At 25.9% G+C, this 27,040-nt stretch overlaps 3 protein-coding genes across 9 annotated transcripts in view; 2 read left to right on the top strand and 1 right to left on the bottom strand.

The window, feature by feature from the left end:
* Positions 1 to 19,506, top strand: part of LOC114128382 (NEDD4-binding protein 2) — a 39,133-nt gene extending 19,627 nt beyond the window's left edge. For 2 of the 5 annotated variants that reach the window (XM_027992892.2, XM_050198600.1), the window contains exons 2-11: positions 13,388 to 13,514; positions 14,753 to 16,606; positions 16,677 to 16,793; positions 17,887 to 17,960; positions 18,039 to 18,152; positions 18,213 to 18,284; positions 18,432 to 18,599; positions 18,672 to 18,776; positions 18,870 to 19,054; positions 19,121 to 19,506. In XM_027992892.2, coding sequence (XP_027848693.2) covers positions 13,388 to 13,514; positions 14,753 to 16,606; positions 16,677 to 16,793; positions 17,887 to 17,960; positions 18,039 to 18,152; positions 18,213 to 18,284; positions 18,432 to 18,599; positions 18,672 to 18,776; positions 18,870 to 19,054; positions 19,121 to 19,196 — 2,892 coding nt within the window. In that variant the 3' untranslated portion in view covers positions 19,197 to 19,506. Of the gene's footprint in view, positions 1 to 12,247; positions 12,327 to 12,802; positions 13,083 to 13,378; positions 13,515 to 14,752; positions 16,607 to 16,676; positions 16,794 to 17,886; positions 17,961 to 18,038; positions 18,153 to 18,212; positions 18,285 to 18,431; positions 18,600 to 18,671; positions 18,777 to 18,869; positions 19,055 to 19,120 lie in introns of those variants that run through there. The other 3 variants (XM_050198601.1, XM_027992891.2, XM_027992890.2) reach the window with 3 other exon arrangements.
* Positions 47 to 8,967, bottom strand: LOC114128380 (chromatin-remodeling ATPase INO80). The gene is made up of 28 exons (XM_027992889.2): positions 8,635 to 8,967; positions 8,333 to 8,391; positions 7,908 to 8,104; positions 7,303 to 7,422; positions 7,063 to 7,236; positions 6,895 to 6,993; positions 6,132 to 6,290; positions 5,862 to 6,031; positions 5,260 to 5,464; positions 5,095 to 5,182; positions 4,919 to 5,034; positions 3,898 to 4,073; positions 3,630 to 3,832; positions 3,342 to 3,482; positions 3,173 to 3,282; positions 2,892 to 3,096; positions 2,725 to 2,821; positions 2,443 to 2,662; positions 2,031 to 2,382; positions 1,840 to 1,967; positions 1,683 to 1,777; positions 1,398 to 1,554; positions 1,252 to 1,326; positions 1,072 to 1,174; positions 839 to 1,011; positions 676 to 751; positions 538 to 612; positions 47 to 460 (listed from the first exon to the last, which is right to left on the bottom strand). The coding sequence occupies exons 1-28, from the start codon at positions 8,754 to 8,756 to the stop codon at positions 336 to 338; spliced, it is 4,020 nt and encodes a 1,339-aa protein (XP_027848690.2). The 5' UTR covers positions 8,757 to 8,967; the 3' UTR covers positions 47 to 335.
* Positions 19,507 to 22,327: 2,821 nt separating the features above from the next.
* LOC114128388 (uncharacterized) lies at positions 22,328 to 25,693 on the top strand. Of its 3 annotated transcripts, none has more exons than XM_027992900.2 (6): positions 22,328 to 22,539; positions 22,616 to 22,711; positions 22,825 to 22,976; positions 23,260 to 23,655; positions 24,264 to 24,332; positions 25,371 to 25,693. In XM_027992900.2, the coding sequence occupies exons 2-6, from the start codon at positions 22,688 to 22,690 to the stop codon at positions 25,543 to 25,545; spliced, it is 816 nt and encodes a 271-aa protein (XP_027848701.2). In that variant the 5' UTR covers positions 22,328 to 22,539; positions 22,616 to 22,687; the 3' UTR covers positions 25,546 to 25,693. The 3 variants fall into 3 exon arrangements, with proteins under 3 accessions (XP_027848701.2, XP_027848700.2, XP_050054559.1); XM_027992899.2 differs by having other exon boundaries at positions 22,329 to 22,550; XM_050198602.1 differs by lacking the exon at positions 22,328 to 22,539 and having other exon boundaries at positions 22,788 to 22,976.
* The last annotated feature ends 1,347 nt before the right edge of the window (positions 25,694 to 27,040 follow it).

Raw genomic sequence — 27,040 nt, 5'->3', positions numbered from 1 at the left:
GACACGGAGTAGGACAAATAGGCTGTATAAAAATATCAGAATAGAATTCAAACATCTATAAAAGTATATATAATTTTACATAGAAATTGTATACAATATTATATTGATCAGAATTTAATTTTTTTACAAACAGTCAATCATCAATTATAGATAAATCAATTATTAGAATAATATAATGTTATTAATATTTCATTTATGTTAACTACTGAAAATTACTAATTAGTATATTTATTTGTACACTACCTATATCAATCTCACTTATAAGTAACATAATTAACAATGAAAAAATCAAAATCAGCAACTATAGTAATTTTGTTCGTGAAGTTCATAATAAATTAAGATTTTTTTGGAGAGCTTTTAAAACATACATTTGTCAGAACAGGTGTCTTCTGATTTGTACGACTTGCACAACGTTTGGATGGACTCACTTTTTTTTTTTTAGAACTGTCGTCCCCAGAAACTAGAACATTTAAATAATAGTAGCTGATTAAGTATTGATATGATTGAATACAATTCCTTGGAAGTTAAGACATTTACCGAAACTACTGGATCTTACTGGTGTACGATTTCTACGAATTGTTCTACCCCGTTTAGTTGTTGATGTAGGCGTTTCTTAAATAAATAGTAAATTATTAAACAAACATATTGACAAGTTATATTATTTATTTAACTTACTTGGAGATGGTTTTGTAGGTGAATCATCATGTTCAATCGTCGTTTCACTACCAGTTTCTTCGTGGGCAAAACTACTCTGTAAATATATGACATTTGAACAAAAAATGATAATAAAATTATATTAACATAATAAGCTTTTATTTATATTATAAAACAAATTTACCTCACTACGAGGACTTAATACAAAATCATCAATAGTTGATATATCTTCAGTCTTTTTTACTTTTGGAGAACTTTCAATTTTATTAACATCTATTTTTCGTTTTCGATCTTTTTCTTTGAAACCTTCAGCTCTTGTTTCTTCTAGTTGTCTCCTCTCCTCTTGTTTTTGACGATCTAAAAATGTGTTGATTAAAATTATTTGAAATGTAGATAAAATTATATTTTTATTCTTACATTTGCTTTCAATTTCATCATCATCTAAAAGTAATGAGACAACTTCTTTTGGTTTTAAGGTATCAGGTTTTAGATTACCACCACTAATAACCATTCTTTGTATCTATTGACAGTTTAAGTAAAAAATTTGTCAGTGAAATTATTTATCATAAAAAATATAAATTACATTAATTTACATACTTCACTTTTTTCTTTAGCTCTCTGAAGTATTCGTTCTTCAATAGAGTTCTGGGTTATTAGCCTATAAACGGTAACCTAGAATAACATAATACAAAGCATTTTATATCATTATTATTATTTAATATGTATTTATGTATAGAGCTAACCTGTTTAGTTTGACCAAGCCTATGAGCTCGATCCATTGCTTGTTGATCAACAGTAGGATTCCAATCACTGTCATAAAAAATAACAGTATCAGCAGCAGTCAAATTTATTCCTAATCCTCCTGCTCTCGTACTCAATAAAAATACAAAAATGTCAGACCTAAACAGTAATAAAAAATTAAAATAAGTATTTTATACCAAGTAATATAAATATATTGATTTTTGTAGTGGGAAAATGAATGATAATAATTTATAAATTTTGCCTAGTAAACACGATTTAGTATTTACCGATTTTGAAAGTCAGCAACCATATCTCTTCTTTCAGATATTTTGGATGAACCATCAAGTCTCATATACCTTAATTTTTTATACCACATATATTCCTATAAATCACAAAATTATGTATTAAGAATATAATAAACACAAATCAAATTTTTTAAATTGCCTCCAAAATATCAATCATTCTTGTCATCTGTGAATAAATTAGAACTCTATGATTTTCTTGTTTTAATTTTGTTAATAAACTATCCAAAATTTTCAATTTTCCACAGTCAGTAACCAAACTTTGTTTATCTAAAAAAAAAAAATATTATTTACAGTTATTGAAATCTATGGACTTCAATATTTATGCACTACCTGGTATGCTAATGTTGGACCATCCATTTTGAGGCTTTAAAGCATTTACGCCTCCTATGTTTTCACATGACCATTGAGTATGACCAAAACTTGAATGACCATTATATATTAAACTACGGCCTTCAATAGAATCACAAGTTTCGTGCCGTTGCCAGATATATGCAGCTGATCTACTACCCGGAACCCACAATTGACGTGCTTTTGTTGTTACTTTTGGACAATAAAAGTATATAAAAGGAGGAAGTTGTGTTGGTTGACATTCATATATTTGTGATGGTCTAGAATTGTAGTTATTTGATGACATATTTTCAATACAAATGTTTTCCATTGTTATATTCATACTAGAATCTGCCTAAAAATGTTAATTTTTTTAATTAAGCATAATTAACTATGATGATACACTGATTTTTACTCGTTTAAGGCGATGCAATTTGTGTTCCATAGTTTCATTCATATGGTGATGAAAATGAGTTGTATGAGTAATAATACAAGTTTTTACAATCGGGGTGATAAATTTAAATGGCTCCGGTACGCGTTGTTCGATAAATGGCCACAATACACTGTTTTTATCCCAACAATTTTTCTCACCAATTAATTTATCCATTTTTTGTTGTATCAAAATATAAAGTATTCTGGAAACAATGAGAATTATTAGTTACTACTACACTAGTTAACCAACTAAGAAATATATTACCTGTAAAATAGTCCACCATTTGTTATCTGAAAAAGTTCAGTTGCTGACATTTTTAAAAGTCTACTAAAGCAAAACATATTACATCTCTGTGATTTATCTATAAATAAAATTGATCAAAAACTTATATTAAAACATGAATATTTTATTTAAATAAATATAATATTTACCATGATTTTTAGAAAAACAGCTATTGTGTACTTGTTCAACATTAAATATAAAAAATTTGTTAGCAAGTAAATGTTGTTTACTCAAAAAGTTATATCTAACTGAGTTGTCAAAATAAATCATTTTAGGAACAATATATTCTGTAGGACAGAAAAAAAAAGGTGATCTAGCTTCTCGTCTTTCAAATAATTCTGGATGATTACAAACCTAAAAAAAAAACCAAAAAAATGTAACTTATAATGCTATACTTTAATGATTTAATATAAAAACTACAAATACAAACTTTTCTAAATTGCATCACTAAGTTCATTAAATTTGATGTCACATTGGGCGAGGATTGGTAAGATCCAGCTGAATGTAATAAGTCTTCAATACGTATCTTTTTCCTTAAAGCTAAAAATAAGTAAATAAATAACAGTTTTTTTAATGATTAGAAATTTTAATTTTATTACCTGAATACAACATTTTTTGGCGAGAAGTAAGTGGACAGTACATCAAGATTTCAATTTTGTCAGATAACTCATTTTCAACATCCTTTTTTATTCTACGTAACATGAATGGTTTTAAAATTAAATGCAATCTCGATAAATGTTCTAAAACAAAAGATTTATACATAAAAATATAAATTATTTTATCATTATACCATCATATCATCATACAAAATTAGTTAAATTATTTCAAAACTATTAGTATAATTGTAGCACATTTAATGTAATTATAAATTAAGATAATGGTCTTACTTTCATCAATGCCTGTTTTATTTTCTGCATGACTCTCAATATCTTTAGAAAACCATTCAGTGAATTCATCATGAGAATCAAACATTGTTGGCATAATAAAATGTAACAAGGCCCAAAGTTCAGCCATACTATTTTGTACTGGTGTACCAGTTAACAATAAACGATTACGGCATCTAAATGTTAATAATAGTTTCCAACGAACACTACACAAAAAATTATATTTTTAATAATTATTAATTTATAATTTTCAATAAAAAAAAACTGATACCTGTTGGTACTTTTGATAGCTTGAGCTTCGTCGAGAACCAAATATTGCCATTTAATACGATTAAAATATTTAAAATCACTCACAATCAATTGATAACTTGTTATAACCACATGAAAACTAGCTTCTTGTGTATGTAATCCTTTTTGGTCCCAGAATTGTCTTAAAATTTTTCTTTCCTGCAAAGGAAAAATAATCAAAAAATAAACCATAAAGTAATATCATTTGACAATGAATACTTTATACAATTAGTATTATCATAATTTTTTTCTACATAACTAATAGCTTATATCTAAAAAACACAATTTATATTTAAGTACATAATATATACATTTATTTTACAATTGAAATAGTATAAAAAATGTACACCATTTAAATAAGTAATCAGTAAGTTATGGCTAGTGGTCAATATTTAGCTCGGTACAACATTATAATTAAATTAAATATTTTATACTTTTAGGTATCTTTTTGTATCTAAATACATTTTATAATTATAAAAATTATATTTTATTTATCATGTCTTAGTCTATCATATGTTCTAATAAATTTGTTTCCTTAATTTTCAATAAACACCGAATATTTAGAAATGATAATAACGGTGGACCATGTGCTTAAAGTGGACACTATCATAATATGAAAATTTAAAAAGTAGTTAAAAATGTATAACAAAAATCATAATAAGAAACATTTTAAAAATAAGACCATAACTATTAATTTGAGTCCACAAAACTTTATTAATTTTTGAATGTGAGCAATATGGCCAAGAGTCTAAAAAGATTGTTTATCCCTAATTTAAATCATTTTTTAATAAAATAACATAACAAATAATTAACTATAACTATACATATTTTGCCAATTTTGAAATAGTTTAATAAAATTACTCTACAATTTGTTTTGTATTTTTGTAATAATTTTTTTTTTTTAATTATAACTCATGATTAAAAACTGCATTTAATAAAGTAGATTTTATCTATAGAAAAAGTTATTTTAAAGCATTATTATTATATTATATCAGTAAAAATACCTGTGGATTTCCCCAATATGGAACAACTTTAAAAGTAGGAACAAATCTTGCTATTTCTTGCTGCCAATTGTGGAGTGTAGATGACGGGGATACAATTAAAAATGGACCCCATACACCTATAATACCAAAATAACAATGTATTATTAAGTTGTTTTTTCTTTAAATAGATTACTCACGATATGATTCTGCAATGTGACACAAAAATGCAATAGATTGTACAGTCTTTCCTAAACCCATTTCATCTGCTAATATTCCATTTATTCCCTATAATTGAAAAATTAATATTTACTACTGTCATTATCGATTTTTTTTTTCTAATAAATGATAATAAAATATTATACTTGGTCATAAAGATTTGCAAGCCAATTCATTCCTTTTAATTGATAATGTTTCAAACTTCCTTGAAATATTGTTGGCTGTGGTCTTTCTTCATTTGGAGGAGGCATATTTATTTTAAATTCTGGATCATCAAATTCGTTAGATTGCCGTTCATGAGCATCTAGTGCCTTTTGAGTATTTTGTAATGCTTTATCCTTGTATATTTCACTAATTGTAAACATGAATATAATTGAACTATTTATGATAAAACATTTAACAAGTAGCATCTTAAATATTTTTATTTTTATTTAACTATAATTATTATAGCTTATTAGTTATAGTAAAATAAATAAAGAATATTATATTTTTTCATGATTACAATCTAATATTTATTATCAAAATCTAAATATTGTATTTAATCAACTATACTCAGTTTCAAAGGAAATTATACCAGTTCTGCACATCGTAACTGGCGGCGGTCATAACATTTTTCCTGTTTTTGCAGCGAAATCCATAGCCGACATAATATAATAAACACGCGGCACCGAAAGAATACTGGTCGGTCACCGGTATAATCTCTTTTAAAACGGAAAATTTAGTTAATATAAGTAGTTATAATGTTAACCTGTTATAATTTTCAATATGCATCAATCTAGGAATTTTTTCTTCATCTAATTGGTTTAAAATTCGAAGTTGTTCTTCAGCAGAACTTTGACCAAGCTTTTTTGACATAAAATGTGCGTACAACTCTGTTTGAGTAATTAGGAAATTTAATTTTCTTTGTTGACGTTTTGCCTAAATTGATATGATTTAACAAATAAATTGAAAAATAATTAAATATTGTATTTATAATTGATAAGAGACAAATTAGTTTTTAAATCAAAATTATATTTACCTCCATTAACTCTACATCCATTTTTCTTTGTTCTTCTGCTTCTTTTTCTTGTTTTTTACGAGTCTCGCGTTCATTTCGATCGTACCGTTTCCAATAGGTTAACATTTCACGTGTTAAACGTTTTGCACGCGATACATTTTCTTTCATATTTTTTTGACTCTAAACATAAAATAATTTAATGATAACCTGGAGATGTCTTGTAAGTTATTAATAAATGGTAGATTACTCAACATAAAATTATTATTCATACATTTCATATACATGAAAAATGACAGTTTTACATGATTTTAGATAAATAATATATACTTTTTTTTATAAGATGAGACTTTGGGGATGATATTTATGCATTTAAGTCATCATACTATCAGTGGTGATGTTAAATTTATCTTCTATGAAGCAACTATTTAAAACAAGTACCATCCACCAATTGTTCCCATGAACCTACAATTAATCCCAATTCATAAGTATACAAAAAATATTTGTAAATTTTAGATGAGTCTGGAATTATTAAGATACCTACTCCAACTGTCAACTAAAGTATAATATTATATAATAATAAATAAGCAAATAAATGGATATATAATAGAAATAAAAAATTTAAATTTTATATTTTAAAAATATAAAATGATTTGGTTAAAAAGAGAAACAACACCTTTCGTAAAATTCCTTATCAGTTATCACAGTGGAAACACCACTAATAATTATTAATACATTATTTTTTATATAATAATTTTTCAGGCAAAAAAATTATACAATACATTACTTGAATAGCTTTTTGACGCAAATGCTTCATACAAGACTGAGCGGTACGACGACAAGTTATTAATATTTCTTTATGGTTGTTGTTTTTCATTCTATGTAGCTATAAATATTAAAAGAAAAAAATATTATTTTTTATTGAAAATAAAAATAAAATATAATTATCTTTTACTTTTCCCATTTCTTTTTTTGCCATATGTAACCATAACTTCTTTCTTTTCATAAATATAACTTGAGCTGTTTTTGCTTCTAAAAGCGCTTTTTTCTTTTCAAGTTTTAATGTTTTGGCTGTAGGACTCAATGACCGTGTTTTCCTTTTAGCAAGTTTTTTTTCACTTTCAGAATTCTACAAATATAAATTAATAAATTATTTATTAGTTATTAATACTTTTATGGAATTGATTTAATATACCTTATGTTTATGTTTAACAGTAGTAGGTTTTGTCTTTTGGATAGGTTTTTTTTCAGTTCTGGTTTGATATTTATCAAAATTAGACAATAAACCAGAACCATAATACTGACAACGATTTTTCTAAAAAAAAAAAATAATAAATAACAATCCAAAATTAATTAGTATTAAATATTACACTATACTAATACTATACTTTTATCATAATCAACTAATGAAATTATAACATATTAAAGATAAAAAATTCCAATACTGGGATTAGACAAAATTATAATTCATAAATATCAATGATCGGTTGCAAGACAATTACAAAATATTTTAATCTATAAACCTCAAAGCTCAACATTCCTTATTTTCTCCATAATTAAATCTTTTGTAATATGTCTCATAAATTCCTCAAACCTTGTTAATATATATAATGACCATCAAAAACAATAATTTGTAAATTTTATTAAAAAATAAACGAAAATTGTTTTTTAAATATTTTCAAGTCTCTTAATGTTAAATATAAATAAATAATTTTGCACTTATAAGATTAATTGAAGCTTTCGATAGAAATTCAAACTGATTAAGTAAATTATATAAATAATGTACATGAAATGATTTACATTTTTAGCAGAAAGAAATTGTTTTTGATATTTTTTTTTGTATAAGTGTAGCTGTATCATAATATGTAGATCTTCTTCTGTTACTACATCATCAGGATCATCTGAATCATCATTTTCCAAAAGCAGGTTTTGTAGCCATAAACGATCCTGACCAACATTTGATAAATTGTAATAACGAGAACGATCAGCAACAAGTTCTAAAATTCATAAAGTAATAATCATTTAACAAACAAAAATCTATACTTAAAATGTTCAATAACTAATGGGTTTATTTCTTGAAAAATGTATCCATTAGTTTATTATTTATTTATTTGGTAGTTGGAAGAAAAGCAAATCTTCTATTTTCCAGGGGAAAAAATAGTAGATTTATCTAATACCTCTACCAAGTTAAAGGTTTTTAAGAAAAAAACAAAAAGAAAACTTACCTTCTGAAGTTTCAAGATCACTAAAATCACCATCTAAATCTGTATCACTTGAATCCTCTCTGAAAATATAATATGAATAAGTTATTACTAGACATAATTTTAAGATATTTAAATCTCATTAATCCAAAGGTAACTATTACACTGGTCACAGAATAAATCTAACCTATTATCAGCTTTAACTATGGCACTATGTTATAGCTAACTATCAAGTAAGCATTAACAATAATACAATATAATACATACTACATTTGCAGTACCTAGACAATTTAACTAAAAAAAACTACATTCTAAATTAAAATTACCCAAGAGGAGTTTTGAAAATGTTTTCCACATGGTTCAAATAGGGTTCAATATTTATTGCTTGAATAATCTGTTGGTAATGTAGCGGTAAAGCAATTTCGTTGTTGTTCATTTCACCGTTCATTATGAATAATTGTGCTTAAACAATAGTATAATATATTTCACCAAAACTAAAACTAACCATGTTCGGTAAATTAAAAAATTAATAATATTTCAATTAAAAGTTAATTCATGGTTAAGCGTAAAGGTAAACATAAAACAACCAGACATTCTAATTTTTGATGGTACAACAAAAATAATCAGTATTCACTTATTCAGTAACTACTTTAGTGGACCTAATCAGAGTTATTTGTTATCAATATAACAATAATAAAAAAAAGTAAACAAACTTTGTTGACCATAACATAGATAATAGTACTTCTATTATCTATGGACCATAATCACAGAATTCTGTGTCATAATCACGGTTATAGATAATAATATTATATTCTGTGATATTATAATATAATATATAATATTCTATATTCTATAAACTTTGGGACCATAACATAGAGTAACTCTATGGACCATAAATATCAAAACTAAAAATCAAAAAATATGCTCTAAAAAAAATGTTTTATTTTAATATTTTGACTAATTATACAATTTATATAGAGAATCACTAAATTCCGACATACAAATTTTTAAACGAAAAGCTAATGATTGATTTTCCTTTGGCATAATTGAAAATGAAAAAAAAATAGTTTAAAATAGATAAAATTATTACGCGACGAAAATATTTCATGCAGTGTACGCAATGATAAAACGAGTACAAATACGCTAAAATATGAAGGACAACTAAAGTTCACTTCCCATACGCATTTCGGTTTTATCGGTCCGATAGTAAATTACCAAACCGATAGTGAAAATATTATTTTTAAATGGAAAATTTACCATTTTGTTCTTTTTTTGTCTAAAAGCTAATTTAAGAACTTATTCCAAAAATTTCCAAATAAGTTCTAAATTTTTCTAATATACCCAAATATGCATTTTATGTATTAATGACGAAACATGCAAAATACAATTTTAAATTTGGTCTCTTGGTGTTATGAAACACATTTGTTGAACACTAGAATTTTTCTACGATCTTTCTAAAAAAATATGAAAAAACTAGAAGTCCTTAACCCTATAGGCTATAGTTATAACAGTTTCGACACTTGATAAATCGAAATATTTGTCACGCAATATTTAGTTTAATTGCATTGTTGTTTTTTGTTCAATATAAGTAATTATAGATACAGTACCTACAAACATTACGGGAGTTGGTACCATACTACCTAACCATAGTCAACACTAAAAAAAGTGCCGGAACTTTAGAGTATAAAACTATTATAAGTATACATTATCAGAACGTTCGGTACGGTACCTATCGAACAAATTTAACAATAAATCTTGTAACTCACGAAAATTGAATTTAATGAAATATAAAAAAAAACTTTTGAAGAACCTTTTATATTATTTTTCAAGTTATACAATTAAGTAAACAATACGACAAGATTACAAGAAGAAACAAAATATTGCTAGATAACAATACCAGCTTCCAAAAAAAGTTGATTATTTTGTTGATGACAGTTTCCGAATTAGTGTTGAAAAATTGAGAATGAAGGAAAGATTGAGTGGAATGAGCAGTATTAATTATTAAATACGTTTAGAGTCTAGGGACGAACAATGAAAGAGTAAATATTGAATATCAGACACTTTCAGTGAGATTTAGAGTGCAACGAGGAGAGTCATTTGGGCCAAGTTTATAAACGTGATCTAGTATAGGAGTAGGTATGTAATATTTTTATTTACATAAAATTATATATTTCTCTTATCAAAAAAAATGTTGACAGTAAATTGTTTTTATTGATATTTAATACCTTATTTCAATAGTTTAAAAAAAAAATAATATCACATGATAATTAATCCAAGACCATATTCCGTATTCGGCGGTATTAATACATGATCGTGATACATCACCTAGATCCACGGTTAATATTATTATAATATTTATCCACAGCTTCCTTTTAAAAAACTGTATAGGAATTCATGTTTTTCTACTCATTCTTATTGTGTCAACCAATACGAATTATATATTTTATATTTAAAAAAATCCTGTGTTAAATAATGCAATATATAAATTTTTCAAAAAGTATTATGCCTAAAGTACCAAACAAAGGATTTTTCATCAGATTTCTTTTAAAAGGACATTGTACCCGCATGTTATGATCATTTTAAAATATATAGGTAGTTTCAAAAAGGTCATAACTTACTTAAAAATAATAATATTAATAAAAGGCTACGTGGAGCCCTAGATAATAATCTAACTTTTAAATTATATAATAGATCAATTCACTCTAATATCAAAACTAACAGCATACTTTTGAATCTGGTGAACGAAAATTTGCTATGTCATACGTGTGTAAGACGGAAACAACACATGCGGGTACAACGTCCTCTTAATAATATCATTGCACATAAAAGTAACAATATTACACATAAACACTATACAGTATACACTTATCCAATTGAAAACATAAACAATTTAATTTATATTAATTGGTTAATTATTTTATTACGATAAATTAAAAAATAAATATTAACTAATTATAGTAATTATATTTATTACCTATCATCTAAAACCCCGTGGCGTATCATCTTGTTAATTAGCATAACATTTTATAATAGTTAAAGATAAGTTAATTTTTTTTTTTTTGAACATTTTTAATCCCAACAACGCTAACACGAATTTATACGATGACCATCGAGATAATATATAAACTATACTGGAGCGCGTACTTCGTTTAATAATCCTGTAATGAAAAACGAGCAGAAGCGTTCGAATGTTTCCCCCATCACTGCAGGGCAACTATAACGCTGTCGACCCGGTACCGTATAACAATACAGGATTATTTCAATTTTGTTCAAAAATTATAATAACCACCAGGAAAAATACAAATGAAAATACTTATTTTTTACTATTTATCTAAACATTGTTAAATAAAATTAATTTTGTTAATTTTTGCCTTAATGATGATTTATTTTTAAAAACTTGTTTAGAATTTATTTCTTTGGCATAATGGCGCATTCTTATGTTTACAAAACTTTGACTAAGTGCAGTGAAAAGGCTATACTCATGACTTGGAAACCAATATCCACATTAATGGGGTGTGAATTGGGGAAAAAAATGGAGTACTTTTATTTAATATATTGGTTTTTGCTAACATCACAATATTTTGTTTCACATTGTTATGCAATTTTTTATTTACAACAACAACAGCTTGAAAAGATTTTTCAAGCTCTTGAATAATATTTGATACAGCTAATGAAACAATTTTCAATTTCCCTCGATTTACAAAAGATGTAAAATTTGTACCTTTTACATAGCTATGATCTGTTTGATCATCTTTTAATAATAGATCAATACAGTAAGGACATACAACTTTTATGCATACACTTTTGACAATATATCCAGCAATATAATCAAGTATTTCATTAGTATATCCTATTAACTCTATACTTGAAAGAACATCTAAATAATTATCAATTTCTGTTTCATCCAAGTTGTTGTCAGGTTTTATAATGCATTTTTTTTTCTGAACGAAAATCTAAGGCATCACCACCAGGAGCAAAACAATTTGAACAATTTCCACTTTCTACAGTTATAATTTTGGTAAATAACAATTGACTTAATGTTTTTTTAAACTGAATACAATTTGGGTTGTTATAAGACCCTCCTCTTGAACGAATACAACCAAAAAAGAGTTCAAGATGATCCTGAGACATTTTGTAAATAAGAATATATTTCAGAGGACTCTGAGCCCTACCAAGAAGCTTATAAGCAATTTCCAAAGTACTCGACATGGTTACAATGAACCCTATAAGAAACATTTTTCTACCACTTAATATCAACGATAAATGATAATTAATAACTAATAGGAAAATGATTAATGAGGAATAAATTATAGGTACATTTATTTTAAACGGCATACGCATGTACTGACTACTGGACACTGGTCATGTAGTAGTTATTTTAGTATTTTTTTGCCCTGCAGTAGTGGGGGAATCGATTGAACGCGTCGGCTCGTGCTTTGATAACGAGTGCGGCGAGTGCGCGCTCCAGTATAGTTTATATACTTAGATCATATACTAGTAGGTACCTATATGATCTAAGTTTATATATCTCGATGACGATGACATGACACATGTTGCGGGTTATCACTTATCACTTATCAGTGTTTTAAAATTTTAAATATCTCTTACATTTATCTTATCCTCTCAAACTATTAAAGGCTGATTGTTAATTAATACAAATTTAAAAATTTGAAATTAAATGCCGACAGTTAACTCCGAGTTCAGACCACAGTAATACAAAATCTTTTGTTGTTATAACATTTCAACTCTACAATCAAAGGTTACCTAAACAAAAGTATGATTATTGTAATTAATTTATACTATATTTGTAGGAATTTGCAGTTTTAATCTTCGTGTTTAAAGATTAATTAAATAGTAAACAATTAAAAAAATTACTATTTTCATATTAATAATCAATGCATGAAGAAAGATTCATATTTTAATATTTTAATCTAATACACAGTAGTAGGGATTATTTTATCTTTACTTTCTATTTATATTTAAACATTAATTCTAATACCCCTTATATTTATTTATACAAAGGTTATACATTTTATAAACATTTTTAATAAGATATTTTATTTTATTTTTATGTTTAAGATGACAAATTATAATAAAAACATGAGTTGGAGTTGTTTAAACACCAAAGAAGATTTATTTAAATTATTTACTGGCCACCTTGATGATGATGTTATTGAAATGGTGATAGAAAGTCGAAATAATGATTGTAAGTTTTAAATGTTTTTTGATCATAATTAAACTTATCGTAACAAATTTATAAACTGAATAAATATCTATAAATAGATAAAACTCTTATTTTTACTTATCAACAAGGTTCAAAATGTAAAGCTCTAAATAATTCTAAAATATGCGTTTATATAAGACACCATAAACTTAAAAATATAGGTATCTACACTAAAAATGAAAAAAAAAGCACTTAAAAATAATTTATAAAAAAGATTTATTAGGTAAATTGTTTTATTATTATTGAATATTTTAATATTATTATAAATTATTATAAATGTATAAATTAAAATTCTTAAAAATTAGTTTTTGAATGTTCTGAAAAAAGAATATATATATAGATATTGTATGACGTATAATATAGATAAATATTTATTAAAAATATGTTATTGTTAATAAAAATTTGTGATAACATTGAATTATTAGATGTTTTTGAACGTTTTCAAACAGGTCACCTAGAATAGACTTATATGCTGAAAATAAATGTTCACATCAACAGATGTTATAAGAGCATACTGATACTTTAGTACTTTCAATAAATCAATTCGGATAGTTTCATTGTTTTTAATCATTTAAAATTGCTTTTGTTGTCAGTTAAATATTTATATAAATCACGTTTAGTGCAAAAATGTTATGACAGATAGCTACACAAATAGTATTACTATGCTCAAAACATGTTTTGTAATTAATTTTTCATCATCTTAATTAATACATGTTAAACATAATCCATAAATTGTTAATAATTGTTAAATATGCGTAAATATAACAAAATAATTTAAAATATGTAAAAACAAGCAAAATTAAAATTTATATTTGAATTCTCTGTATTATAAAACATATTTTAATATAAAAAGATGTTGAGGTGTTTTACTACATCTTCTTAATGGATATGCAAATGCTATAAGTCCTGAACCCTACGTTATCAATATGCAAAACATATCTGTTTGTTACTGCAACTTTTTAGTTATAATATCTTATAAATATTATGTAGGCATAATTTTTAACTATAATACCTTGTCTAGGTATAAAAATTGATAATAAACATAGTTTTTTTTTTTTTATAAATATATATTTTAATAAAAGATATTTTCTAATTTTTTACTGTTATAATACATAAATATTTACAACAAATATTGTTCTCTATAATAATAATAATTAAGACTATATAATAAAATTAAAAAATCTATGATTTATAATTATTTTTTCTGAATTTTTTATCAGTGTTATTGGCATATCGAGATCTTATTGAAATAACAAATGTTTCTGATCATGAACAAAATTTGCATTTACTATCTGCTGAAGAAAAAAATCAATCTGCTGCAGCTTCTAATTCCAATATTCCTAAAATTAATTGGGAACGTTTATCTACAACTGAAACGCCTATTAGTAAAATTTTATACCTGGTATCAAAACACTTCAAAGTTTTAGTACTTATGAGAGGATGTCAAGGCAGTGGAAAATCATATCAAGCAACTAATATTTTGAATTTATGCTATAAAAATGCTAAAATCGATGACTTTATTTATAGTGCAGATAAGTTTTTTATTAATAAAAGTAATGGGAAATATAATTTTAATCGTAATAAAATAGTCGAAGCACACAATTGGGCATTTCAAAAATTCCAAACAGCTATTGAATTAGAAGTTACTCCAGTTATTATTGACAATACAAATTGTGAAGCTTGGGAAATGGAAAAATATGCTAAAGTGGCTGTGAATAATGGATATTGGATTGAAATTGTTGAACCTAGTACTGAATGGGCGTGGGATCCGATAGAGTTGGCCAAAAAAAATACACATTCAATATCTTATGATGTTATAGTTTCTACATTCCATCGATATGACCATAGTATCACTGTTGATAGTTTGTTAACTAGATTTAAATTAAAATATAATAAAAAAAACCAGCCACCAATAGTATCAAACACAGCTAAAAAATATCAGCTTTGTGAAAATCTCATAGACCAGAGAGATGTTGTAAATGAATCTCAAATTGAGATTATTGACGATTTTAAAGACTTGTGTGTTTCAAAAAAAGGAAAAAAAAGAAAGAAAAAAAAAGAATCTACTATTCTTAACAGTGATAATGAAGACGCTTTGATTCCTGAAATTAGTACAATACAAGAAGAAGAAAAAGAAGAAGATATTAACAAAATCAATGAATTTGAAAACCTATCCCAAGAAATTTCTGATGTTGATGAAAAGTCTCAGTCATCTGTAGACGAAGCATCAAATTATGTCAATAAATCTGTTAATACATCCGAAAATGATTTTTTATTTATGGAAGTCCTAAATGAGATACCTGAAGAAGAGTATAGTAGTTATGTTATTTTTGGAAGAAACAGAGATATTAATGAAGGAAATCAAAGTATTTTGAGTATGTTTTGTGGAAAATTAGATAAAGGTACAACAACTAATGACCTCAAAGGTATTACGCCTAAACTAAATTTGAATAAAGTTTGTGAACATTTCCCAGAAAATATTTCTTCATTGATTATTGAATTATTTGAAAAATGTGAAGGTAATATTGATTGGATTTTAGATATGTTGGTAGAATCTAAACATGATATATCGAAAGAGCAATTGTGCCGTTTTATTGAATATGAAGAAAATTATTTCATTAACAATGTTCAACGTCAAGACTCCATTGAACTTTTTAATCAAAATAATGAACAAGATGATAATTTATTTGATTCTCCACTAAATTCACAGTCAAAAACAGTAAACAGAATTATTGAAGAAAGTGATAGTAAAAAGAAAAAACACGGGAAAAAAGTTATTGATAAAAAATTACAGCGAACATTTAAAATTGTTGATGATGATTTAAAAAAAGATATTGAAAATAAATTTACATTTGGTGATTCATTATACTCTGATCATGTTTTAAGGATAAAAAAATTTAAAGAAAATCAAAATGCTATAGATAGTACTGATTTTATTCTTCCAAACTCTGAGAGTATTGAAGAAAACTTAGCATTTGAAAAAGATGATGAGGGAAACTTTGTTCAATTAGTTATGGATAGAAGTGTGCTTGCTCAATTATGTGACTATTTTGGCGATTTTTCTCCTAATTTTAGTATGTACAGTATATGTTTTAATTTTCTAAAAATAAAAATTATATTTTAATCAAATAATTTTGGTTTTAGATCAAAATACATTACTAATGCCTGTGAAATTACCTGAAAAGTTAGCTGAAGAACTTTATTACTATTTGATCGCAAATACTCCTTTAGATGTTTGTAATCAAGATGCCATTTTACAAGGTACCTTATTATTAGCTATTTTAAATATTTTAATTGTTATGATTATAAGAATAATATTTTATACATCTATAGTCACAATTATTAATTTTATAATACATTTTTTTGCATAAAATGCCAAGGATAAAACAGATAAAGATTATATGAACTACTTTCAATAATCATTATTTATTTATGATTTGATAGGCTATGCCCTTTTTACAAGATTTTAATAACATAGATTATTATATATGTTAATATTTAATGCATAACAAATGATTTTTATGTTTGTATTTAGTCTTGATTATACATAGTAACAATGATTAATATCATATTAAACATTTAAACATCAGTTTTCTTTGGATAAATAATTTCCTTAAACTCTATCATGTAACATAGTTTCAGTATTAGTGTATGACTAAAATTCATTGTGAGACTGAATAATTGCTTAATTCTTTAACTACTTTAATTGTTGATGTATAGTAATATGTTTATAATATCAATGTAGTTTAACTGAAAAAATATACTTAATGTCAAATTTTTTTTAATATCTAACAAATAACAACACTCATAATTGTTATAACTATATGCATTATAATAGATTGAAATATTTTTATTTTGTTTTTTTTTTTTTTTAAGAAAAATGATATATTTATTACTTTTGAATAATATCGTAACAATAAATTCTCAGACACTATACAAAACTATTAGTCCCATCTTTTTCCAATTTACTACAATACACAATATATTAGGTATTAGAAATGAGAAAGACCGTGACCTGGCGGTTATCAGTTTTTGTCAGTGACAGTGAGACGATTAGTTCCTACTTAGTCAAACAATTCTGATCAGGTATGCTAGTGCTGCAGAACGAGGCCACCTAACCCATGTGCACAACTTGGTTATGGTTTTATTTTGAATTGGGTGTAGCAAACAATTATTTAATATTTATACATAGCTTTTTTTTATGAAAAGTTAAAGGAACAATTTTTTCATGTTAAAAATTACTAAAGAAAAAAAACGTCCTAAAGTGTCCTCTAATTCCTGACATTTTAGCAAATCAATAATTGTATTTATTATTAAATATTTACTGATATTTTTTAAATTGTGATATTGTTAGATGAAACTTTGGCTAGAAAACTACAAGAAGAATCTACAGAAGAATGTTCTTCTAGTAGTGCAAATTCCTATATTGTAAGTGTATAATTTAGAAATAAATTATGTCATTAAATTTAGTCACAGTTAATGAGAAATTAAAATTTGTATTTACAGGGTGAATTCACATTTTCTGCGGTTTTAACAAAAAAATTGCTGTTGGAAAAATATAAACATATTAATTCCACACGTGTTTTAAATGTCTTACGTGCCAACAATTATAAATTTCATGTAAATAAGTGAATTCAGAGTAGAAATATTATGAATTAAAATTTAAACAATTTTTTTTAGGAAGCAAATGAAATTCTAAGTGAAGAGTCTGGTATTAAATGTTCATTAAACCAAGACAATCCAACCATTCAAGTAATAAAATATATTCATTACACATGAATTAATAATAGTTTAGATACATGGTTTATCTTATGTGATAATGATCACATGTATAAAATAATAAAATAAAATATTTTATGGTGTTTTTCTATATTATACAATGCGGAAATATTATTTCAGGAAAGTGAAAGAAATCATGAGATAAATCAAAATGAGTCCAATAGTGATCAAGATTATGGTAGAGTAGCTTTAGAACTTTCACTTAAAAGACAACAGCTTTTACAAAAAGCTAACCGTTCTTTAAGCTCAAAACAACATCCTTCAGTCACTGCACATTATTTAGAAAGAGTAATTATATACCTTACAACGTTTTCCTTGAAAAGTTATAAATTGTTTAATTTAATTATGTTAATTTCATAGGCTGACATTGTTAAACAAAACGAAATACTTGCCAAAACCAATGCTGTATTAGATATGGTTAAACAAAATGAGAATGCAACTTCCTTAGATTTGCATAATTTAACAGTAATGCTAGTTCAATATACATAAATAATAAAAAATAAAATGATTTATAAAATATACATCTAAATAACTGTATTAAATATTAAATGTTGTTAGGTTTCAGATGCTATAATAGCTTTAGACATATATTTGGATAATCATATATCAAATTTGAAAAAACCCAATGGAGGGAATAGAGGTAGACAACTAACCATTATTACAGGCCGCGGAAAACATAGTCCCAATGGCATAGCTCGTATTAAACCAGTTGTTATAAGAAGACTTAAAGATAGACGACTAATGTAAGATGGAAATTTTAATTATTAATTCATAGAGTTCAATAAAAGTTGGTTAAAATTATCTTTCAGATATTTGGAACCTGAAACACCTGGATCAATAATGGTTATTATCAAAAAAAACTCTTTGCTCAGTTCAGAATTTTAAAAATAAATGTTAAAAAAATTACATACTCTTGATATGTATTTAAATAATAATGCTTAGATTTTATTTTTTATTGACCTATTTTAATTTTAATTGTTTATTACTTAAGATAGATGAATAGTTTCATTTTAATTCCTGATAGTTGTAAATCATGCTCAGAACATGGATGTTATCCGTTTATTATCTTTTATATTTTTTTATACATATTTTCATATTACAAATTATATTTACTGACATATCTTATTTAAAATTTATTTTCTTAAAATATATTTGTTATATTTAAATATATTATGTATAGAAATTTTGTTTTTAATTGTTGAATAATTTATTTATTTGTTGTATCTATATGCTTAAGAGGACATAGTCTAACCCACATATGTTGTCTCCATCTTACTTACGTACGACATAGCAAATTTTCATTCACCAGTTTCAAAAATATGCTGTTAGTATATAACTTAAAGGTAAGATTATCATCTAGGGCCCCAAGTAGCATATTATTAATATTATTAAAACGTCATAACTTACTAAAAAATAATATCAATAAAAAGCTACGTGGGGCCCTAGATAATAATCTTACTGGCTGCATACTAGTTGCGGTCATGACAATTTTTAAGATAAACAGATAAAACAGTTGTGGTCACCCCTCAAAAAGGTTACATGCTGATTGTGGTCACTCAATAAAAAATTCGTTTTTTAATTAATAATTAAAAATGAAATTAATATTTTGTTTATTTATTTAATTTAGAAAAATGTATTAAAATATAATATAATATGTATAATACTGTTTAATAATAATTATTACAACTTGTGTCAAAATATAGTATCTATAATGTCTATAATAATTAATAATAATAATGATTTAAAATGTTGTAGGTAAACATTTGAAAGAAATCGACTTCAGATACTCAAGTCGATTAATTTCACCTTCTTCATAATATCGTATTTGTTGCGCTAGAAAATGCTCTTTCTCGGTTGAAATTTTATTAACACCTAGGGTAAGCATGGTTTTGCAAAATGCAGTCATTAGCAGTCATCTAGCATATGTGAAGACGGCTGAAATTTTCGAATAGGTACTTGAAACTTTTTTTCGGACGCAAGTTATAATAATTACTATTATTACACAGTATTATACATATTTGATATTATATTATATTTTGACTCAAGTTTAACCACTTAATTTAAATATAATTATCAACATTTTTAACCATACCTATTACCTACACAATAAATAATAGTGTAGACAGTCCTGTCTGTTATCTTTTCGATATAAATGGGAAAGAAAATGTTGCTTAATACATTTTTCTAAATTAAATAAATATACGAAATATTAATTTCTTATTTAATTATTAACTAAAAAAATAATTTTTTATTGAGTGACCGCAATCAGTATGTAACCTTTTAGAGGGATGACCGCAAGTCGCAACTAGTAAAAGTAAACGCCGATCTCACCGAAAAAATAAATACACATTTCTTAGCTAAAATTCTCCATTAGATATAACTGATATAAGTGGTGAATATTTTCGTTTCTTAGTTATGACTGTATACTGTATAGTTTTCTCGGTTCTTTCCCGTGCTAAACATTCTTCGCTTACTTTTTTCTTAATTCTGTAGAAATTATCGTAATGCATGACACATAACCTAACCTAACCTTTTTTTTTTTTTTTTCCGGGTTTGAATCGACGACCGGAAGGGAACCGCTTTCGCATTACTTCCTTCGCTTTCGCATTACTTCCTTAAACCTTACCTAACCTACTCCAACTAATATTCTGCTCTAGTACATAAAATTAAAAATTTAAGAGGGTCTTATGTTAAATAGACCACCCCGTATTTTTTTAAATGAGACTCATCGCCTCCACGCCGTCAAATTCCAAATGGTCGGGCAGTCAAAGGCCCGCAAAACGGTTATTTTTTTTTTCATTATTATTATTCATATACCTATAGGTACTCACTTCGTCCGTTTCCCACTACAACAGCGTCACTACTCACTACCGCGAAAGAGTGGTTATGATAAGTGATTAGAACAAATAATACCTAATAAGAACAATTTATCATTTTTAATAAATAGTGTACTCAAACATGAATTACTTTTTTCAACTTTTTATTTTTTGAACATTTATACTGATTGAATTAATCATTGCATTTCTTTACATATCAATTATACTTACGTTTAAAAATGTATCTAAAAATTGTGTATTGCAGTCTTTACATAATATACTTAATGAGTACCTTTACAAACATGGCTTATTATTAGTTAAGATCCTTTTTCAAATTATTTTTTTTTTTTTAGAATAAGGTTTTCAATGTTTGCATAAAAGAGTGCAGAAACATGTTTAGTGAACTCTAATATTTTGGCAAGAGACTCTGGTCCCTGAGAATTGTTTTTTGTATTTATTCAATGATATGATTGAATTCAAATTTAACAGGCTTATTATGGTCACTCAATTGACACCTAAATCATTACATTATTTTTGGACTAAGTACCGTTCTTAAGAAATTCAGAATATTATTGACAATAAATATATTCCTATTTGTTACTTATCGTTTCCCTGTGACCTCATCAATAAACAACGATGAAGTGGATAACCGTGTATATACATTATACATATATTTATTAAATATACATTCGCAGAAGAAACTGTCACTGAAGTTATGGAGATGATATAAAGTGTACAAAGATAAATTAAAAATTAAAATACTAGATTAAGTTATTGTTTTATCTTTTTTGGTAGATATTGCCGGCCATTTCATAAATTTGAGTAATCCAGTTTGATTAATGATTATAATCTTTAGTGGTAGGGTCTGGCTTGTGGGCTATAATAGTATAGGTATAATAATATAAAGTAATAATAGAGGAGAGGATTTTTTTATATTTTCTTTTGGAGATAGCGGTATTCGTTAAGTATACTATGCCTTAATTAAAAATCAATGTATCATCATCGTCTGTACAATAATGGTATGTACCATATGTACGCCTAATGGCTAATTGCCTAGTAATTACGAAATAACTACACAAGCCTCAAAATATTATCATAATAATTAATATTATAATAGTATGAAATGACAATTATATTTTGTGTCAGATATTATACACACATTATACTGTGCATTTTCTTTCTTGAAATCAGTGTACAGTAATACAATATTATTAATTGTTATCGTAATTATAATGTAGGTATAATATTGTAATAATATTTTATTATTGTGGTCTATCAATAAAGTCGCCTATATCTATTTAGCAATTAAAAGTACTAACACACATTATTGTACGCCGCAGTCATAAATGTGAACCCGAAGAATAAAATATCTCCAAATCTTCCGCTGCACAGCTATCATTGTTATCGATTCAGTGAGTCGGTCGTACGTACTACTCTATTCTTGAAAATATACTTATATACATATTAATAACAAAAATCTTTTTCTAGATTCGTGGTTAAATAACATATCTACTACGTCACACTTCAAGTGTTTGCAGACAAGTATATTTGACCGTCGAAATGAAAACGTTGATTGAGTCTAAAGTGAGATATTTTTGCCACTATGATAGAGCTTACATCATATAATATTATAATAATTAATAATATTATATATTTATAGAATAATAATGATGATTATGTGCAAAAAATCATTTTAGATTTATATGCTGTACTGCGCGTTAATCGTTTGCAGTTTAGCGTCGACTTCCAGAACCGCCAATACGAGTGATACTGATGCTACTGAAAAAGTATCATCTTTCAATTCGACCGAAGTTACGTCAGGGTCTGAACAATATGAAGATTTTCTCCTGTGAGTAGAAACCCGTAAATTGTTCTTGATTTATTATCCCACACAATAGGTATACTCAATTACTGAAGGGGGGAGACTATGAATACATTTTGGGGGTTTATTCTTTGACATAATTCACGTGTCCCATCGCAGCTATACAATTTGAAACATTGGTGCTCAGTTTCACATCAAATTTTTATACACACCGACTTGAAAAATGGTTTTATGATTTTGTTACATCATTTTAGTTATAAGTATAAAGTTACGTCAATAAATATAATATACGATAATATTTGTTTATTAGATCACACATACTAACAACTTCAATTGCGATTCCGAAAAAAAGTTCGACAACGACTCCTGGAACACCATCTGTTACGGTTCCTTACAAATTACCGCAGTCCGACGGAACCACGACGGAAGGCTTTTCGAATCCACCAAATCTGAAGCCAAAACCAAATAAAGGTAACAGTGTGTCAGGTAAGAGGTACGATTCTAGCGAGCGGATACCGACGAATGGTGACACTCGGTCCACCCCTAAGGAACACGTAACTATGTTTGCACTAGAAAATTCGTCGACAACGAAAAAATCGAAGCCGATTTGGGGGCTGCCTACTCTCAGTCCCATCGCTCAAATTTTGTTATCTCATAATTCCCAGATGGAAGAGATGGAAAAAAAATCAGTAGAACAACCTACACGGTATATTATTAACTATCAATAATAACACGTTATTATTATGACTAATTATAGTTATTGAGTAATATATTCCAAATTAGTTCCGAATTTGAAATTAGGTATATTATAAACTTTAACTTTCGGCGAGACTCTGAATTCATAAAACATGTATTTTTAGTGTTTTTATAATAGAATGCATTTTGTACAAAATATGCAAAAATTTACATCATTATGAGGTGATACACGGACATAACTGACAAAAGAAATAATCAGAAGATGCAAAAATAAAACACTGTTGCATATAAATCTTAGCCCTACTGATAACTATTCCACTCCAGTTTTTTGAAACTTAAATGCTTATAAGTACTTGGTTAAACATAATTAACAAATTGTCCGGTTGTAGAGTTTTATATAGCTATTTTAGGTATCGAAATTCTCAGAAAAATATTTTGCTTACAGGAATATAAAATTAAAAATCTATATTATATTATAATTATTTATTGTAATAATTTATAAAGGAAAAAAGTTTAACAATGTAAGTCAATTTGAAATTATATGAAAAAAAAATTTTTTCTAAAGATATTATTTACTGGAGTTAATAATATTAAAAATGTTTTATTTTTTATATATAGTCCTCCTATGATGCATGTACGAAACAAAGGCATTTGCAGAGATCCTGAAATCAGAAAATATTTAGCACAGTGAGTTTATTTGTTAACTACAATGTATTGTAATTTTTATTTGTAAAATTTGAATACGTAGTTTTCGTAACTTAAAAAAATGAATGCACTTATAGTTTCGTAGAATTTAACCTAATAATCTAGAACCTACGGCTACCCCTATTGCATTTGTTGCTCGAATTAATATTATAGTATTGTCTATTATACTCAGTAAAATATGATTATTTAGTGTCAACCAATTTCGGTATATTTTATTGGAAAAGCTTTAAAAATATTTAGGCTTAGTTCGAACTATTTATAGATATTTTAAATTTTCAATAATTTTAATATAAGATTCTTTAAAAAAAATTCTCAGAATGGTTAAAACAAAGTTACGCGTTAAGCCACGTGAATTTCTTTTAAATGTTATTTGAATTTTATACTCTTTCGAATTTTGTTTAATTACTTATTGATTTTTCCATTTAAATTTTCTGACCGCCTTCGTTCAGAATCGTAATTTTGTCAACAATGATTTATAATTGAATGAAAATGTAAGAGGTTCATCGCATTATTTGTTTTTATTTTGACCCACACGTAACATATTATAAAGTAGGTAGGTTGTAAATTTCAAATTTGCGATCAGTATAATTGACTTTATATTGATAGCTTTAATATTAGAGTGAACTGACCTAATATTAAAAAATTAAATTTAAGAACATTATTTCTATTTCCATAATGTAGGAATTTTATAATATTTAAATTTAAAAGCGAGATGCAAATATTTTTGAACTGTTATATTTTAATTATTTTACATAGTCATAATTTGCATAAATATTGAAATATTTAAGGCAATATATACTTCCTGGCTTTTTATTATCTTGGTTACATTATTGTAGGTATTATTTATCCAATCTTTAGATTTTAACCAAAATAGGTACATTATTAATTTATTATAGACGTTAGAGTTAAACCTTACAGTGTAAGGCACGTTTTTGACCAAAAAAAAAAACAGATCACGTATATACCCATTAACTAAATTTATATATCATTTATCAACATCATATTATATGTATAATGTAGGTGTCAAAATAAAGCAAAGAAAACCGGGGAAACCGGAATTCAGCGAAAACAAGGAGTCTACAAAACAGAAACGACTACGATCGAAAATGAAAAAGAAAAGAAAAGAAAAATGGAACTTGAACAGATTATGTCAGATATGGAGTCTGATAGATTTAACAGCATATTAAATGTTTAGCGCATTAAGAGTTGGCCCTACAGGTCGCATCCGAGAATGCAACACACTATTATATAGATACAGTGAAATAAGGAATATATAAGGTATAAATATATGTCATAATTCATAGTAAAATATCTATATAGTTTTATATTTGATAGAAACAGAATTATTGTGTTCTTTTAACTAAAGAAAAAATTATCTAAATAATATTCAATATAAAAATACAACAGGTAAACTGTAAACATGTTCGTATAATTATGTTGTATATGTTATACTTAGGTATATAACATACTTCATTAATATATATATTATTTTCTATTTTTCTCTCTTTCATATACTTATGCTATATTTAAAATTATATCAATTTTAAGTTATAGTATTGGATTTTATTTGTATAAATATTTTAATGTTCACAGTTAATTCACTTAAATTATAACTACTTATATATTTTAATACTTGATAAACTTTTCTTGTGCTTTATATTTTATGTCATAAGTAATATGTAAATCACTAAACTAACGATTACCTATATGACTGTTATACTGCAACACTACCTATACATTATTTTTAATGGATTTAATTTCAAAAAACAAATAAAAAAAAGCGGGCAAGTGAGTACCGCTCTGCTGTACATTAGGTGCCGTATGGATCATTATTATATATTATAGGAGTGTTAAATTTGAATCCAATGATAGTTATCATTGTATACGAAAAACGATTCTGAACGAAGATGATTTGTCAGCCTAGGATATAATTTCTAGTGGTTGGTGAAAAAGGTGGTTTAAAAAAACCAGCTTATATTAAAAAATATTTTGAAAATTAAATCACGTAAAGAAAACGCGAATCTTAATAACTGGTAAAATTTTCAAGTATCTACGACTTATACTTTTTGAATAATAACAAATATTTAAAATCGTTTGAGGATAAATCGTTATCGTTACGCTATTTCGTTAAAATTTAAAATTCAAACGCACTTAAAATTTTTCCTATAATGATGCTTCGAGTTTTCTCTATAGATACTTGAAGGTAAACTTATGGAAAACTTAGTGTTGTATTTTTAATCCTTAGTTATAAACACAAAAAATTTTATGATTTTTCAACTTCAAATATTTCGCAAATATTCATAATTTTGACGAATTTTCGTCAAAATTTGAACTTCAAATGCTAATAAAAAAAATTGTGCCTATGTATTCTTATAATTTTTTAATCACTATAAGAATAACATATGAGGAACTTGTATTAAATTTTCAAGTATTTTGATAGGGCCAAAAAAATTTTTATCGACACTTCAAAAATATTTTTTCAGAAAAATTGAAAATTTCAGTTGTCTATAAATAGCTCAAAAAAAGTCAAAATATTTTGAAATTTAAATCACGTAAAGAAAACGCGAATCTTAATAACTGGTAAAATTTTCAAGTATCTACGACTTATACTTTTTGAATAATAACAAATATCAAAAATCGTTTGAGGCTAAACTGTTATTTAACGCGGTTTTTGTAAAAATTTAAATTTC

The sequence above is a fragment of the Aphis gossypii genome, chromosome 1 (assembly GCF_020184175.1).
Source record: "Aphis gossypii isolate Hap1 chromosome 1, ASM2018417v2, whole genome shotgun sequence".
Taxonomy (NCBI): domain Eukaryota; kingdom Metazoa; phylum Arthropoda; class Insecta; order Hemiptera; family Aphididae; genus Aphis; species Aphis gossypii.
This window is presented reverse-complemented; position numbering and strand designations above follow the sequence as displayed.

Coding starts and splice junctions, on each gene's coding strand:
- LOC114128380 (XM_027992889.2), bottom strand. CDS start 8,756: ATGAACGGTGAAATGAACAACAACGAAATTGCTTTACCGCTACATTAC. Junction 8,392..8,634: donor ATTTTCAAAACTCCTCTTGG/GTAATTTTAATT, acceptor TTATATTTTCAG/AGAGGATTCAAGTGATACAG. Junction 1,012..1,071: donor TGATGAAATTGAAAGCAAAT/GTAAGAATAAAA, acceptor ACACATTTTTAG/ATCGTCAAAAACAAGAGGAG.
- LOC114128388 (XM_027992900.2), top strand. CDS start 22,688: ATGAAAACGTTGATTGAGTCTAAA. Junction 23,656..24,263: donor TCAGTAGAACAACCTACACG/GTATATTATTAA, acceptor TTTTATATATAG/TCCTCCTATGATGCATGTAC. Junction 24,333..25,370: donor ATCAGAAAATATTTAGCACA/GTGAGTTTATTT, acceptor TGTATAATGTAG/GTGTCAAAATAAAGCAAAGA.